This window comes from Uranotaenia lowii, chromosome 3, assembly GCF_029784155.1.
Source record: "Uranotaenia lowii strain MFRU-FL chromosome 3, ASM2978415v1, whole genome shotgun sequence".
Lineage (NCBI taxonomy): Eukaryota > Metazoa > Arthropoda > Insecta > Diptera > Culicidae > Uranotaenia > Uranotaenia lowii.
In genome coordinates this window covers 122476157-122491985 of record NC_073693.1, presented here as the reverse complement: position 1 = coordinate 122491985, position 15829 = coordinate 122476157, and the positions used below count along the sequence as shown (strand labels likewise).

At 39.8% G+C, this 15829-nt stretch overlaps 1 protein-coding gene across 2 annotated transcripts; it reads left to right on the top strand.

Annotated features, from left to right (window-relative positions):
* Positions 1–3107: 3107 nt before the first annotated feature.
* On the top strand, positions 3108–6211 carry LOC129757138 (AFG3-like protein 2). Of its 2 annotated transcripts, none has more exons than XM_055754261.1 (6): positions 3108–3426; positions 3492–3970; positions 4036–4129; positions 4198–4502; positions 4564–5614; positions 5676–6211. In XM_055754261.1, exons 1-6 carry the CDS (start codon positions 3328–3330, stop codon positions 6099–6101), a joined length of 2454 nt encoding a protein of 817 aa, XP_055610236.1. In that variant the 5' UTR covers positions 3108–3327; the 3' UTR covers positions 6102–6211. The 2 variants fall into 2 exon arrangements, with proteins under 2 accessions (XP_055610236.1, XP_055610235.1); XM_055754260.1 differs by having other exon boundaries at positions 3489–3970.
* Positions 6212–15829: the final 9618 nt, after the last annotated feature.

The window sequence follows — 15829 nt, the reverse complement described above, 5'->3', positions numbered from 1 at the left end:
GTAATTTTCGGCTGCAAAAAAATCCGTTTGGCGCACCAAAACAAATGAGGACCGTAAGCGTCAGTGATGCCAGATTCAATGTTTTATCAATATTTGTGAAGATATTGAAATGCAAAAGTTCTTTTTCAATATTTTAGGTGATTATGATTAGTTATTTTAAAATATTATTTAAACTTTCATTTGCCATTAATTTTATCTTTGAATTTCGTTCAATAGAAATCAACGTTATAGCAGCTATAAAGTATCGAGAAAAAACATAAGGGTTCCATACTCCATGCAAACGCTAACACAAATCGATGTTGTTATGCGGTACGCCACCTGTTTGCACTTTGCTGATTCACACTATGTATCGATTATCGCAACATATCTTTAAAAAAAAAGATTACTGGCGGAAACAGCAACAGAAACAACACAAACCATCAATAATCCGAATTCAACTTCAGATCCAAATCGAATTAAGAATATCTCTTTCTGAAAAAGTAAGCTGTTTGATACAATTCTACAGCTAAAATGTCTAATTTGTGATCGCCCTTTCCGTTTAAACCCTGTATGGTGACTGAAAAGGAAAAAAAAATCTGTAACACAATAAATATTTCTTATCAAATTAAACGAAAATTCATGTTTACAATTTCACAAATGCTTGAGTTTTCTGCCTGTTTTATTTCTTACGCCCTTTAAATCATTTTGTAATCTTACAAATCGCTTAGAAATGCTAATTCCTATCAAAATGATTTGTGAAAGCATTATTGTTCACTTCTACAAACTTTTAAAAAAATATCTTGATTATGGAAATATGAAAGATGCATGAATATGTACAATTTTAATTTTCGAAATCGTCTGGCATCTCTGATCCACGTTTCGATAATTTTTCACGTGAATTTGACATAAGACATGAACGCTCCTGGTAACGGTTCGAGTTCAATTTTACGATTACAGAAAAATTGAAGAAAATCGTTCGTACCATTCTATCACCTTTACAGATACCATCACTTTTTCACATAAAGGTTCATGTTTCTTTTTTATCGTTCAAATTTTTCGTCGAAGTAAAGTTTGATAGAACAGCTACGTTTACACTGAAAATCACTTTTTCTGAAGCTGTAGATGAATCGTATATACTGTTTGAGATATAGTTTTTTAGTATGCGGGAATTAAATGTTTTAACGTTTTTTCTATAAGTAAAATAGGTAATTTTTACATAAAATGTGTATTTTCAATCATTCAAATCTCTACTAGTTCCATCGATTTCCGCGCTAATTTCAAATGGAAATGGTTCCGCTTATCATCAAAAATAATCACAAAAAAGGGGATGTTGCGAAAATGTGCACTTTTTGATGGATGAGCCTTCCAAAATTGCCAATAAAATACACTAAATGCTTTCTATAGAGCTTCAGCCACTTCTAAACCCATCATAATGTATGAGACAAATGTAGATCGTGGCTTGTAACAACTTTGTTTCAAAGACAGCGAACCATTTTATCCAATCTACAACGTGTCAGGCTCAAAAAACTGTTTTTTCAAGAGATTTTTTTTACTTTGACTGTAACTCCTGAGGGTCATGTGACAGGACTTTGACATATTCAACAAACTTATGTATTTTGATTAGATAAACAACTTTGTCGAAGACATCAAAGCCCTAATTTGAAAAACAAAAAAGTTAGCATTTTTATCTCGCTATCGGTGGACCCCTTGGCAAAAATTTTGATACTAGAATATGCCCCTTGTAAAACTGAACAATGTTGCTGAAGACATCAAATCTCTATCTCTTCATCCCTGGGCGCTATTAATTTCGTACAGCTAGATTGATGTTCTGCACCACTGTGCGCTGGCAGTGCTGCCAAATTGAACGAAAAAAGTTATTTGAAATTCGCCACACTAAACGCTTATAAAAAGAACTAAATTTTGAGTTAAAAAATCTCGAATTTAATAAAAAAAATAAAATACTTTAATGCAACACCAACATCGGTTGGATGGCTGGTTCCAAGCTTTTTAGAAACACATACCTATCTGTACACACCTTGGTTGGGACCTGGATGAGTTATTATTATTATTATTTTTATTAAAGACATTTTACCATTTACATGGCATTCGTGTCTGTTACTATAACAACAAAAACATCTACAGCTTATCCGTCAGATTACAGAGTTTTATGAATTTTACAACGTTGGTTTCTTTGCTTGTACAATTCGATAAAATATCATAGATTGAACCTTCCATATCACAGGCTCGTCGGGCTTGATCAAATCCTCTACAATCAACCAGAAAATGTTGGACAGTTATTCTTACTCCACAAAAAGAGCATTCAGGAGGTATAGATCGTTCCAAGAGAAAGCTGTGTGTTAAACGAGTGTGTCCGATACGTAACCTAGTTAACAGACGCTGTTCAGATGCGCATTTCCTGTCGGTGTAAGCACATATAGATGGTTTAACACGTCTCAGAAGATTCTGCGACCTATTCCATTCAGATTGCCATGCCTCATTCAACCTAGTTTTGACACCTGGATGAGTGATCTGCGGTATTTATAAGTTTTGGATATTTTTTTTTTTATTCTTCGAATTTTTGCTGTTTTAAAGTAATTTTTTTAGAAGCATTATTGATTCTCGGGTCCGAGGAAAACCACCCATCGCTATGGTGAGAGATATGCTTGCTGTGCTCCTTAAAATCTAAAAGTATGAGCTTTCAGCGAACTAATTGTGAAAAAAGCATTTTCGAATATTGTTTGCAATTTAATTTAAAACATTCAGAAATAATTCTGATAATTTCTAGCTTAACCTTCGTTTGTGACATGTGTAGCACTTAATCTTTTCCAATATTTTCTTTTACTCGTGAAGCAGGTTTTGGATTTCACGTGCATTATATGGTTACACTCATTTAAATTTTCTCAGATCGATTCGGTTGAAAAGTTAACATTATAGTTTTGAAACTCCTTCGTTGAAGGAATTTTTAAACGAGTGTTGTGAACTTTAAGTTGAGTACCAATTCGGTGCGGATGCTCTAACATCAATATACTTATTTTTGCATTGTTTGTTTCTGGGTAAACTCATGAAATCGATTTGAATTTCAATAAATGGCGGTGTATTTGTGACAGTTTTGACATTTCACTCGCGGTGTGGGATTTTCATCATTTCGCAAAAATTGATCACAATCATCTGCCGTGCCATCGTCGCCCAAGCAATCGGTTACTCGAAAAAAGATTGTGTAATAATAGTTTTTAATATCAATATGCTGTTGCATTTCTAAAACAACAGATTTTACACTAAATGCATTGTCGAAAGCTGGTGGAACATTTTGTGTGTCGATAAAATAACGTGGTGAAAGTAATCGGAAGAATGGCATACAGGCTACTTTCGTCAGCTCGTAAGCTGGAATCAACTCTGGCTAGTTTGAGTCGTCAACATCGCACAGTCAACTCGACCGATAGTGAAAAGGTTTGAAAATGATGATTCGTGTATTTATTGAATTATGGTAATAATGCATTTTCTCTATCTAGCAGATAATACGTAGCATAAGTTATCTTCAATCCAGTAAAAATAAAGTATGGAACGAATTCTTGCACCGCATTCAACTATTCTGCGAAAAACCTCCCAAGGGATTCGAAAAGTATTACAAACCGGGTGGCAGCAAAAAGGGACAATCCCAGGAAGCTGCAGGGAAATCGGATGCCAAACCAACTTCATCAGCCGCAGGCTCGTCCTCAAGCAGTGGTAAAAATGCACCCCCGCAGGAGTCTCAGCAAGGCCCACCGAAAAACGATTGGAATCTGGGTATGTTTGGCCCACAGCCCAGGGGAGAAAAAAGTGGTGGTGGATCTGGCAGCGGAGGATCCGGTCGGCCGATCGGTGGAAGCGGAGAGGGTGGCGAAAAAGAAAAAATGATGATTGTTGGAGCGCTGACCGGCATAGCTCTGATTACGTCGATTGCGTACTTTGAAATGGGTTACAAGGAAATCGCCTGGAAGGAATTCGTTAATAAGTGAATACGAAATATTCTATAAAAACGTCAAATTGTTGAATTATTTGCATTTTTTTTTATTTCAGTTATCTTGCTCGTGGTATCGTTGAGAAATTAGAAGTTGTGAACAAAAAATGGGTTCGCATAAAGTTAACCCCAGGAAATGTTGCCGATTCAGCCGTAAGTACCTAAGTTTATTCCAATTGTCTTCAAACTATTAAATAAATTCATCATTTGTATGATTATAGGGTACCTTATGGTTTAACATCGGTAGTGTGGATTCATTCGAACGGAATCTGGAAAATGCCCAAGCCGATATGAACATCGAACCGGTTAACTTTGTTCCCGTCATCTATCGTACGGAAATTGAGGCCGCCAGTCTTACCGGCTTGCTACCTACTCTGCTGATTATTGGTTTCCTGGTCTACATGATGCGTCGTTCATCCGAAATGATGGGCGGTCGCGGAGGACGAAAGGGTGGGGGTCTCTTTGGAGGAGTCATGCAATCGACTGCTAAACTGATCAACGCCAACGAAATTACCGTTGGATTTAAGTAAGCTTCCAGTTCGTTTTGGTTTAAGGAAAAAACAATATTTTTCTATCTAAACTTTTAGGGACGTTGCGGGTTGCGAAGAAGCCAAAATCGAAATCATGGAGTTTGTCAACTTCCTAAAGAATCCGCAGCAGTACATTGACCTGGGAGCTAAAATTCCCAAGGGCGCCATGCTCACCGGGCCACCGGGAACGGGTAAAACTTTGCTAGCTAAGGCCACGGCTGGAGAAGCCAATGTTCCTTTCATTACCGTGTCCGGTTCGGAGTTTTTGGAAATGTTTGTGGGTGTCGGTCCATCCCGCGTTCGAGACATGTTCGCGATGGCTCGTAAACATGCGCCCTGCATATTGTTCATTGATGAAATAGATGCCGTTGGTCGCAAGCGTGGAGGCAAAAGTTTCGGTGGTCATTCTGAGCAGGAAAACACATTGAACCAGCTGCTTGTAGAAATGGATGGCTTCAACACTACCACGAACGTAGTCGTGTTAGCGGCCACTAATCGTGTTGATATCCTCGATAAAGCATTGTTACGTCCCGGTCGTTTTGATCGTCAGATTTTCGTACCAGCACCAGACATCAAAGGTCGTGCTAGTATCTTCAAAGTGCATTTGGGCCCTCTAAAGACGGCATTGGATAAAATGAACTTGGCTCGCAAAATGGCAGCCCTTACACCGGGTTTTACGGGTGCAGATATTGCGAACGTGTGTAACGAAGCAGCGCTCATCGCTGCCCGTGACTCGAATGATTCAATCATCTTGAAACATTTTGAACAAGCAATTGAAAGAGTTATCGCTGGTATGGAGAAGAAAACCAATGTCCTGTCACCAGATGAAAAGCGCACTGTTGCCTATCATGAAGCTGGACATGCCGTAGCCGGATGGTTCCTGGAACATTCGGATCCTCTCCTGAAGGTTTCCATTATTCCACGTGGAAAGGGTCTTGGCTACGCCCAGTACTTACCAAAGGATCAATATTTGCTGACAACCGAACAACTCTTTGATCGAATGTGCATGACCCTTGGTGGACGAATTTCGGAAGAAATTTTCTTCAATCGAATCACTACTGGAGCCCAGGATGACTTGAAAAAAATCACCGATAGTGCGTATGCTCAGGTAATACACCTCTAAAGGAATTCTCTAGTGCCAAGTTTTTAAATTTCCTTCATTGTTTCAGATCACGCGTTTCGGCATGAACAAGGCAGTGGGTAACGTCAGCTTCGATACCTCTCAGCCCGGGGATCCAATGTTCTCTAAGCCATACTCGGAACAGACGGCCCAGCTGATCGACGAAGAAGTCCGGAAGTTAATTGACAATGCCTATGTTCGAACGAAAGAACTGTTGATTAAACATAAGAGTGACGTCGAGAAGGTGGCCGAACGGCTATTGAAAAACGAAATCCTCAGTCGAGACGATATGATTGAGTTGTTAGGAAAACGACCGTTCCCGGAGAAGTCCACATACGAGGAGTTTGTCGAGGGTACCGGATCGTTCGAAGAGGATACCACCTTGCCGCAAGGTTTAGCCAGCTGGAATAAGGAGAAAACGAGCCCTGGTACCGATTCCGACAGTCAACCACCAGTGGAACCAACAAAAGCGTAGTAAATACATAGCTTATTGTAGGAATGCAGAAATCAATTTGAAATCGATAACTATTTCATTTTTGAAAACCTATTCAAAACATGCGAAATAAAAAAATTGTTATTACTGTACGATACGAGGCTACTAAATCATACACTTGTCTTATTTATTTATGTGCTTTTCGAACTCCTTCCTCAAAACAGTTTTCTTTTCAATTCCATTTCAAGTCAATCTCAATGAAGAACAAAACTGGTATTTTTTTCTTTCTAGTATTTTACCTACCAGATTTTTAACTAATCAAGTAATTGTTATTAAATGTCTCATCCTTCTTCCGGAAGGTTCATAAAAGTAATTGTTATTGCGAAGTTACTACAAACCGCATAATGGGAAAAAGTGTATAAACTGCGAAGAAATTCAATATAATATTCCCTTATAATCAAAGGTTTGAAGAACCTCTTTTAGTCCCTCATACACGGCCTAAATCTATGAAAATATACTTTGCTTTATTGAGAATATCCCAAGAACCTATTGGACATAGTTTTAGACGTCGCACGAGCTTACGAAGGGAGATATAGTGCCCCCTATTCCCCTATATTTTGTAAACAATCCAGAAAAACACTGGTTTGAATGAGAATGAGAAATTTTTTAACAAAATAAACCTATCTTATGTGATTTTTTTTTTCAAGGAATCAAATGAAGACTTTTTGAGCTAACACGCATACTTCGGAAAGTGGAGTTATAGCCGATTTTACTCCCGATTCCCCTTTATTTTTAAATTAATTATGAAAAAAGTGTTCGAACTTGAAAATTTTGAACCAAGTGAGACCTATCTTATGTGTTTTTTTTTCGAGGAATCGGGTAAAATCAGCCATAACTCCATTTTACGAAGCGTGTGGTAGTCTCATCTGGTTTCCTCGGAAAAATCACACAAGATAGATCTTATTTGGTATAAAATTTTCAAATCCGAGCAAGCTTTTTCATAATTAAATGAAAAATATTGGAAAAATGAGGGTAAAATAGCCAATGCGTGCGGTGGCTCAAATAGTTTTCTTTCAATTTCTCGTAAAAAAATCACATTAGAAATGTCTCATTTCATTCAAAATTGTTAATCCCAACAAGTTTTTTTTAATTGAATAAAAATTGTAGGGGAATTGAGGATAAAACAGCCAAATAGCCTTCATTCGATTCCTTAGAAAAAAAAAACATACAAGATAGCATTGCTCCAAAATTTTCCAATCCGAATAAGCTTTTTCAGAACTACCTATATGAATAATGTTGGGAAATTGAGTATGAAACAAACTTTAATCCAGTTAGCAGTGCATGCGGTGGCTAAAATAGCCTTCAATCGACTCCTTCAAAAAATTATACAATATACCGAAGGACCCAATGGCCGCGCATTTAAGCAATGATGAATGTTCTCTGTGCCGTACAAAAATCGTTTTTTGTACGATTCCGAAAAGAAAAGCACTGACACGTAGTAAAACTTACGTTCTTTAAGGGAAAAATTTAAAAGTGAGAGATTTTTCATTGTAACGTCACAAAAACGCGAATTTGTAAAAAGTGTGTGTACCAATGGCCGCGCACGCTTATGATGCTTGTTCCAATCGCCGCTCACAAGTGTACCAATGGCCGCGCACTTCTTAATTTGGTTTAAACAGTGAATAAGGTATCCAAACAGTTAAAAATGCTGTTTACATGGCTCTCAGACTCATTGCGATTATTCTCAGGTAAGGATTTTCAAGATTCACACATCAAATACTGATTTGTCGTCATTGTTTTGTGATACTAGTCTAGTGCAAAATTAGTATGAGGTGCCATTTTTACATAGCATTATTTTGCCGGAAGATATATTGGAACAAAGTTTTCGGTTCCGATTTCGATGAATCATCACAAATTCGGCGAGCTGTCTGAAAATCCACGATGAAACTGACCAACTAAAACGTAAACAGATCCGAATTGCTATCTAACCTCAAATTTCCAACACTTTGTAGCAATTTTTACGGCGTGTTCGTAAATTGATTTTTTCTATCGAAGTGATTTTTTTTATCGATGCTGGCGTTCGTAAATTCCAAACAAACGTATGCAAAAGCATATGGAAAGTGATTTGACATCTACCAAACAAATCAATCGACTGATGCATCGCCCAAAAAAATCAATTTACGAACGCGCCGTTATTAGATAATCGTTTCTTCTGACACTGTTTCAAAAAAATGTGTTTTTTCAGCCGGTTTTATGAAGGAAAACATTGATTGGAAAACTTGCCTGTGAATCTTATGTAACCTTTGTGAAATTCTGAAGAAGTTCTCTAAGTTTAACTGCTGATAAATACTAGAATACTTTCCGTGCGCGGCAATAGAAACATTCAAAAATCAAGTGTACCAATGGCCGTGCACAACAATATTGTCATTTTTTCCGCAACAGAACCTTCAAACTGTTCACTTTTCTTCACAATTGATTCGTTATACAGCCACAAATAATTTACGCTCGAAAATTTTTGCCAAGCTGCTCGAATTAAACACAAAAAACTGAATTTCAAAAAGGGACCCGTTTAGCTCACTTGCTAAGGACAACAGAAAAAATGGCATCCGACAAAAACGATGTTTGTTTTTATTTTCTCCTGACCTCAAAAAGCAGAATAAATTTATTTCTAGTATGGCAAGTGAAAGATACCTAGCGGAGGTATCCGAAAATGCGAAACATAGAAATTTTCGTTGTTGAATTTCGGAGAAAATAAAGATTAAAGTTGAAAGTGCGCGGCCATTGGTACTGCGCGGCCATTGGTGCTTTCACGGTAAATCCTATTTGGTTCAATATTTTCAAGTCCGAATAAGTATTTTTCAGAATTTATTGAAAAGTGAAGGGGAATCGAGAGGAAAACAGCCATTCATCCAGTTTCCGGTGCGTGTGGTGCCTTCATCCGATTTCTCGGAAAAAAAATCACATAAGATAGGTCTCATTTGGTTCCAAATTTTCAAGTCCGAACTTACTTTTTAAGAATTAATTTAAAAATATAGGAGATGGAGGGTGAAATCAGCCATAGTTCCATTTTCCGAAGCGTGTGGTAGCTCAAACAGTCTTCATTTGATTCATTGTGTGAAAAATCACACAAGATAGGTTTGTTTCTGTTCAAAATTTTGTAGTCCAAACCAGTGTTTTTCTGGATTGATTACAAAATTTAGGAGAATTAGGGGTTAAAAAGGCACTATATCTTCGTTGTGCGGCGTCTGAAACTACCTATGTGCAATCGTACGAAACGTTTCTCCGAATATTTTGTTACATTTAAGATTTTTTCATTATTATTCTGATACGATATTTGAGCGAACTTGCAAACATTTAAATTTAACCCATTCCCTCGTAATTAGGCAAGGTGGTTGGAAAAGTGCAACCGGTGGTGAAGTCGCTGAAAAACGGCAACATATTGCCGCATCATTATCGGTTTGCCGCAGGTAAGCGGATACATCATCGTCGCCATCCAGAGCGCGATTTTAAAACTCCCTCGAACAGTTTTCTCCACCACAGGACCCGAAAATATTCTGCTCCGCCAACAAGAGCCAGCAACTTTGTCGCCAGCACGCGAAGCGTGAATTTCGGAATTTAAATTCCTGCTAAAGCAGCGCGCTTACCGAAGCCCTTACTCCGCAGATTTCGCTTGGCGGCAGAGGCAAAAAGAAAATCCGCCACCACCAAAAGCGGACACGAGGTGATCGCTGGGGAAAATTTAAACCAGCTAAAGAAAAAGGCCGTAAGAGTGAGTAGACCATCATTTTTTAAACGATTCCCGTTGCTGATCGGAACTTTTCATCCGACAGGGCCTTTTTTTTTTTTTTATATGCGGCTTTTGCAAACCGTTGCGAACCGATCGTCAGACGACTGGCTCGTGTATCGGCACCATTGTCGTACACTTCGCTTTCCCTTTCGGGAACAGTTGTTTATAGCAGAGCGTGGAGACAAATTCCGGAAACCACTTGCCTCGGAGCTGAGTTGCCTGCTTGGCATATCGTTTGGGTTGGAAAGACCACCAATTTCTCCCCTTTTGGGCACCGAACGGCCAGATAGCAGCTGTAGAAAGAGGAGCATCGCATAGCCAATCCTTTTTGGGATCTGAAGCAGAACATTACCGATCTTGGGACAGCTGATGACAGAGCGGTTCGACCTTTCATCGAGAAAACATTGGGTCCACGGAACCGCTGCGAACGCGTACAGCTTGCATGTGCCTTCGAACACAGTCGAGGGTGAAGGAGTTTTTGCCAGGAACGGACGACATCTTCGGGCACCGGATCCCGAAACGAACTCGTGCGCCTGGAGGAAGCGTGAGTTTTCTTCAGCTTCAGATCGAAGCCAAGCATCATTAAACATAAATCCAGTTCCCGCAAACCGGACTGGATAATCAGACGTGACGTGGAGGAGGGTCGCGTAAAGAAGAGGAAGTGCGGTGCAGCTTTCTTCTAGTGACTTCCTGGTGAGGAGCCACAAACTAAACGGTGCGGCACGGGTGAGGTCAACCGAAGCGTGTCGCACAAGCAGCGAAGGTCGACGAATTTGTTTTGTGCAAGGAATAACGACTGGTGAATTGGATTAGCAAGCACACCGAGCGCGGTGTACAGTATACGGCAATGGCACTGGGACAGTGGGAAGCCCGCATTTCGTCGTGCAAACTCATCGAGCCTGAAGTAGCCCCGAAGAGGGCAGTGACGTCGTCAAAGATGGTGCAAAATAAACACACGTAAGTCACTAGATCATACAATTATGGGGGGACAATAAAATGGGTTTGAGCCAATTTGCAACAAAACCAAAAGTTGCTCCAAATATGTTTGCTATTTTTATTTTTTCGCTGGTGGCATAGACCACGGTGAAAGCCATCCATAATAATTTTCACTAAAGGGAAGTATATTTTCATAGATTTCGTTCGTGTAGGAGGGAAGATATTGAAATTCTTCTCGGTTTATACACTTTTTCCCATGGTGCAACCGGTTTGGCTAGTTTTGGAGACAACGAAAAGCATCTAAAATCATTATATCCGTTTGATATAATTAATGAACATAAATATATTCTTGTAAAATTGCTGCGATAAACTGACGGTTTAAGAAAATCCCTAGATAAAAAATGACGAAAATTTAAACATAGAAAAACGAATCACAACAGTAACAAAACATCTGAAAATTATAAACAATTCGAAAGAGTTATAAAAAATGTAAAATAACCAACACTACTTAGAAGGCGATTTCTGTCATTCCATAATTTTCAATACTTTTATATCTAGCTTTTTTCTCATTTTTGTTAAAATTTTCATTGTACATAGTAATTTTAGTGCTTTTTGCCATTTTTATATTTTTTAGATCTTTTTTGCACTTATTGTTTTTTTTTGTTATTTTATTTTTTTCCTTTTTTGTGATGTTTGTCATAGTTATTTATCACTTTTGTAGTTTTCGTCATTTTTCTGTTCCTTTTAATTTTTTCCTTTTGTCATTTTTGGTCTTCTATGTCATTATTGTGATTTTTTTTATTTTTGTCGTCGTTTGTGTCATTTTTTCATTTTTCGGTCATTTTTGTCATTTGAATAGCATTGAAAGAATTCCTATGTATAATTTGTTTTATTTTATTTCTGTTTTTTTTTTTATTAGTTCTAGGATCACTCTAGTGAAAAGTTCATGGAAGGCTTCATGGAGGGATGGTTTGGCCGGATACGCTGGGGAGGACATGTTGCGATAATGCCGGACGACTGTCCTGCAAAACAGGTGTTCGCTACGAATCCGGTAGGAACAAGACGAACAGGGGCGTAACGAGAGAGCTGGTTACACCAAGTGGAGCGTGATCTGACGAATGTGGGATGTTCATCAAACTATGTAAATAAAATAATTTAGGTTTACAACACATTCTGGGGCTCCATTATAAAGTTCGGATTCTCTTCAAACATTTCAAATGCCAATGCCGTTTTGAATCAAAAAATGGTCCAGAATCTACGGAAGAAGAGCAGTGGAGAAAATATTATGTGACTTAAAAGATTATCATTCATAAACTCATTGGAAGATTTCGTTACCGTCGGTAACTTACCGAGAAATCTTTGGCATTTTCTGAAATATTGCAAGTTGAATCCCGTTTTCTTTGAGAAACAGAGCCAAATTTTGGGAGTCGAAAAGTGATTACAAAGCTGCTTAAATTGAATGCCAGAGTCTATCATTCATAATGATCCAGCAGAATGAGCCCTAAGAATAGCAGGAGAATATCATGGATTTGGTCCGAACGCTGACCACGAAAAACAAAATTTGTTGATGATTATTGCAGAAAACCGATAAATTCAGAACAATTCATTAAATTCATCGGCTTTGAACTATTTAACAAGTAAGATTTTTTTAAAATATTTTTCTACTATCATTGTTTACTTCTTTTATTTGTTTTTTTTTTCTCTTTTTATCATTATTGTTCAGTTTGCTTATAATAAAATTATAATTTCCAAAGGAACTAAATCATCAATAACTTTTTGAACTTTTGAATAAACAACATACTTTCTCCGGCAAATTTGTTGTTCGTAAAAATTCGTAATCTTTTGGTGGTCTTGGTTTTCAATAACCATAACGCAAAGTACAGTTTCTGGACGATTTAAATAAAAATCGATCGATTAAATTAAAAAAAAAATGAGAAAAAACATGCAAAACTAAACTTATGATACAAAATATGAATTTTTTGTATTTTTATGTAAAGTTTGTAATCTGAACAAAATTTAAAAAATGTAAAACTCGTATGTTTAGAGTAATTTATATGAACTAAAATTTTCATAGTACAAAATTTCAAAAAAGGACTTTTTTCAAAAATCGACTTTCCAGAATTCCAGACAAAAGGCAATTTTGGGAAAGCGTCATGTACATGCATAATCTTAGGACATTAAGCTTTTAGAAGTTGACGGTCATGGCCGTAGGAACGGGGGGGGGGAGGGGTTTGGGGGTCAAACTCCTCCCCCCCCCCCATGAGGGTCCAAAATGTTCGCAGGTCGTACAGTGGAATAGGGGTTTCGGAATCGGATCAGCAGCAGAACTAGAAACGCGTGTTTCTCTTCAGAAAGTCAAACTACAAGTGAAGCATGTTTATTCAAGATACATATACAGTGAGCGTCAAATATAGAACTATTTCTCTACACGATGTTGTCTCCACACAGTGGGCCAACACTCCTCCTCAACATCGGGTTACTCCACCTCCTTGACCCCGATGGCTGTTCGAAGCTGTCGAAGTTTCACTGCGCCGAGTGGTTTGGTTAGCAAGTCGGCCTCCATTTGGTCAGTTGGGCAATACTGAATTCTTACCACTCCGCTAGTCACCAGGTCCTTCACGAAGCAGAACTTGGTGTCGATATGCTTCGACTTCCGGCTCGTCCTTTCAGTTGCTGTCAAAGCTATACAGCTCTGATTGTCTTCGTTTACTACCACGGGCAATTGTAATGGTTCGCCGAGGTCAGTCATGAGCATACGTAGCCATTGTAGCTCCTGTAGGCAATCAGCAAGCGCGATATATTCGGCTTCCGTACTCGAAAGTGCCACGCAAGACTGTTTACGACAACACCAGCCGATTAGACCGCCGTTCAGTTTGAACATGTAGCCAGTATTCGATTTGCGATCAGCCACTTCGCCAGCCCAATCCGCGTCGACAAAACACTCCAGTTTAAGGCCTCCTCCTGAACCGAGATGCAGCTCACAGTTCAAAGTACCTTTCAAGTAACGAAGGATCTTTTTCGCCTCGATCCAGTCGGCCTTCGTTGGTGCGGATACACGTCTTCCCAATATGGATGTGGCGATCGAAATATCAGGTCGGGTGTTAACGGCAATGTACAACAGTGCCCCAATCAAACTTTGGTACTGCGTACGATCCAACAGTGTGGCATCCTCCTCCTGCAGCTGTTGTATATAGCCACTAGCCATCGGCACTTTGGATGTATTGGCTTCATCCATGCCGAAACGAACAAGGGTCTTTTCAATATAGGATTTTTGGTTAAGGACATACCTGTTATCTACACGTCGCACCTGGATCCCGAGAAAACACTTAAGATCTCCAAGTTCAGCTGTCTTAAAATTCTTGTTCAGGACTCCCATCAGCGACTGGTATTCTTGTTCGTTGTTGAATAGCACGATCATGTCATCGACATACAAAAGTACATAGATGCATGCACCCTCGGATTGCTTCGTGTATAAGCAAGGATCCGCTTTCGACCTTTGGAACCCGTCGTCCGCCAAAACGCTATCGATCTTCTGGTTCCAAACTCTCGCAGCCTGTTTCAGGCCATAAAGACTGCGCTTAAGACGACATACAGCAGAGGGATCTCCACTCTCGAAACCCGGCGGCTGCCGCATAAAAATCTCTTCTTGCAGCTCGCCGTGGAGATAAGCAGTCTTAATGTCCACATGTCTTGCCATCATCCGACGTTTCGTTGCCACAGTCAGCGCCGCCCGAAATGTGGTTTGCTTTACAACCGGAGCAAAAACTTGGTCGTAATCGCAACCGTATTTCTGCAGATAACCCTGCGCCACAAGCCTCGCTTTGAAGCGCACCACCTGACCAGTTTCATCCTCCTTACGTTTGAATACCCAGCGGGAACCAATTGCTTTCCGGCCGGGGGGTAACTGCGTCAGAACCCAGGTGTCGTTCTCTGCTAATGATGCCATTTCTTCAGCCATGGCTGCACACCACTGCTTACTGTCGGGACTGGCAATCGCTTCTCCGTAAGTCTTCGGCTCCGCCGTCGAATTGGCCACTAATCCAACCAAATCATGGTAACGTTCCGGTGGCACACCTATGTTGGATCTAGTGGATCGTCGAACTTCGACCGGCTCCTCCTCAATGTCGACAAACTCCGAAGATTCGTCAAATCCGAAGAACTCCTGTGATGTTTCACTATCGTTATCACTTTCATTGCAAACGACCGATCGAGTAACACTTTTTTCATTTTCAATGTTCACTTTATCGTTTTGATTGTTCACTTCAACGATCGGACGTTTGATCATAGGCACTGATAGTTCATTTTCTTCATCACTTTTTATGTCCACTTTCTTTTTAAACACTGTTCCGCTTTGCGGGATTTCTTCAACCTTTTTGGCTAACACTGTTTCCTCCTTCACCGCCTCCGGTTCAGCGTCACACTCTCCGTGGATCTCCATGAAACGCACGTCTCGGCTCAGCACAATTTTGCCGGTAGCGAGATTCTTCCGCTGTATTTCACCGAGAACTTCCGGATCTCTGTGGCCTAGCCGCCGGTGCCATGTGTGCACACACTTCGATGTGTGTCGCTTCTCCTTCACGGCCAAGGAACAATCACTAATCAGGTTCATTCGATAGAGGCCTCGAATCTTTTCAGCCGTGGCAACCGTTTTGTTGCTGTACACTAACTTGCATTTTCGGTCGCCAAACATTGCTTGGACCCCTTTACTAGCAAGTTTCCCGATAGAAATAAGGCTACTTTCCAACTCCGGAGCGAAAATAACATCCGTCAGGATGATAGGAACACTTTCCCCAAGTTCGTTTAAACACACGATTCGGCAATCTCCGATGCCTTCTACACGGAGCGGTTTTCCGTCAGCTGACGCTATTCCCGGACGCACACTTGTGTCCAACTTCACGAACGCGCTCTTACTGTTCGAAACATGCGACGTTGCACCTGAATCTAGGAGCCACGCACCCGCACCGTAATCTCCACAACGAACCATAAACGTAATCGAACCACTTGGTTCGCTTTCGCGCACTGTTTTCGCTCTTTCTTTCCGATTCTT

Bases quoted from the DNA above. Each gene is read 5' to 3' on its own strand.
- LOC129757138 (XM_055754260.1), top strand. From the start codon at position 3,328: ATGGCATACAGGCTACTTTCGTCAGCTCGTAAGCTGGAATCAACTCTG. The intron at 3,427-3,488 runs GTTTGAAAATGA...TTCTCTATCTAG, and splicing joins ACTCGACCGATAGTGAAAAG to CAGATAATACGTAGCATAAG. The intron at 4,130-4,197 runs GTAAGTACCTAA...GTATGATTATAG, and splicing joins GAAATGTTGCCGATTCAGCC to GGTACCTTATGGTTTAACAT.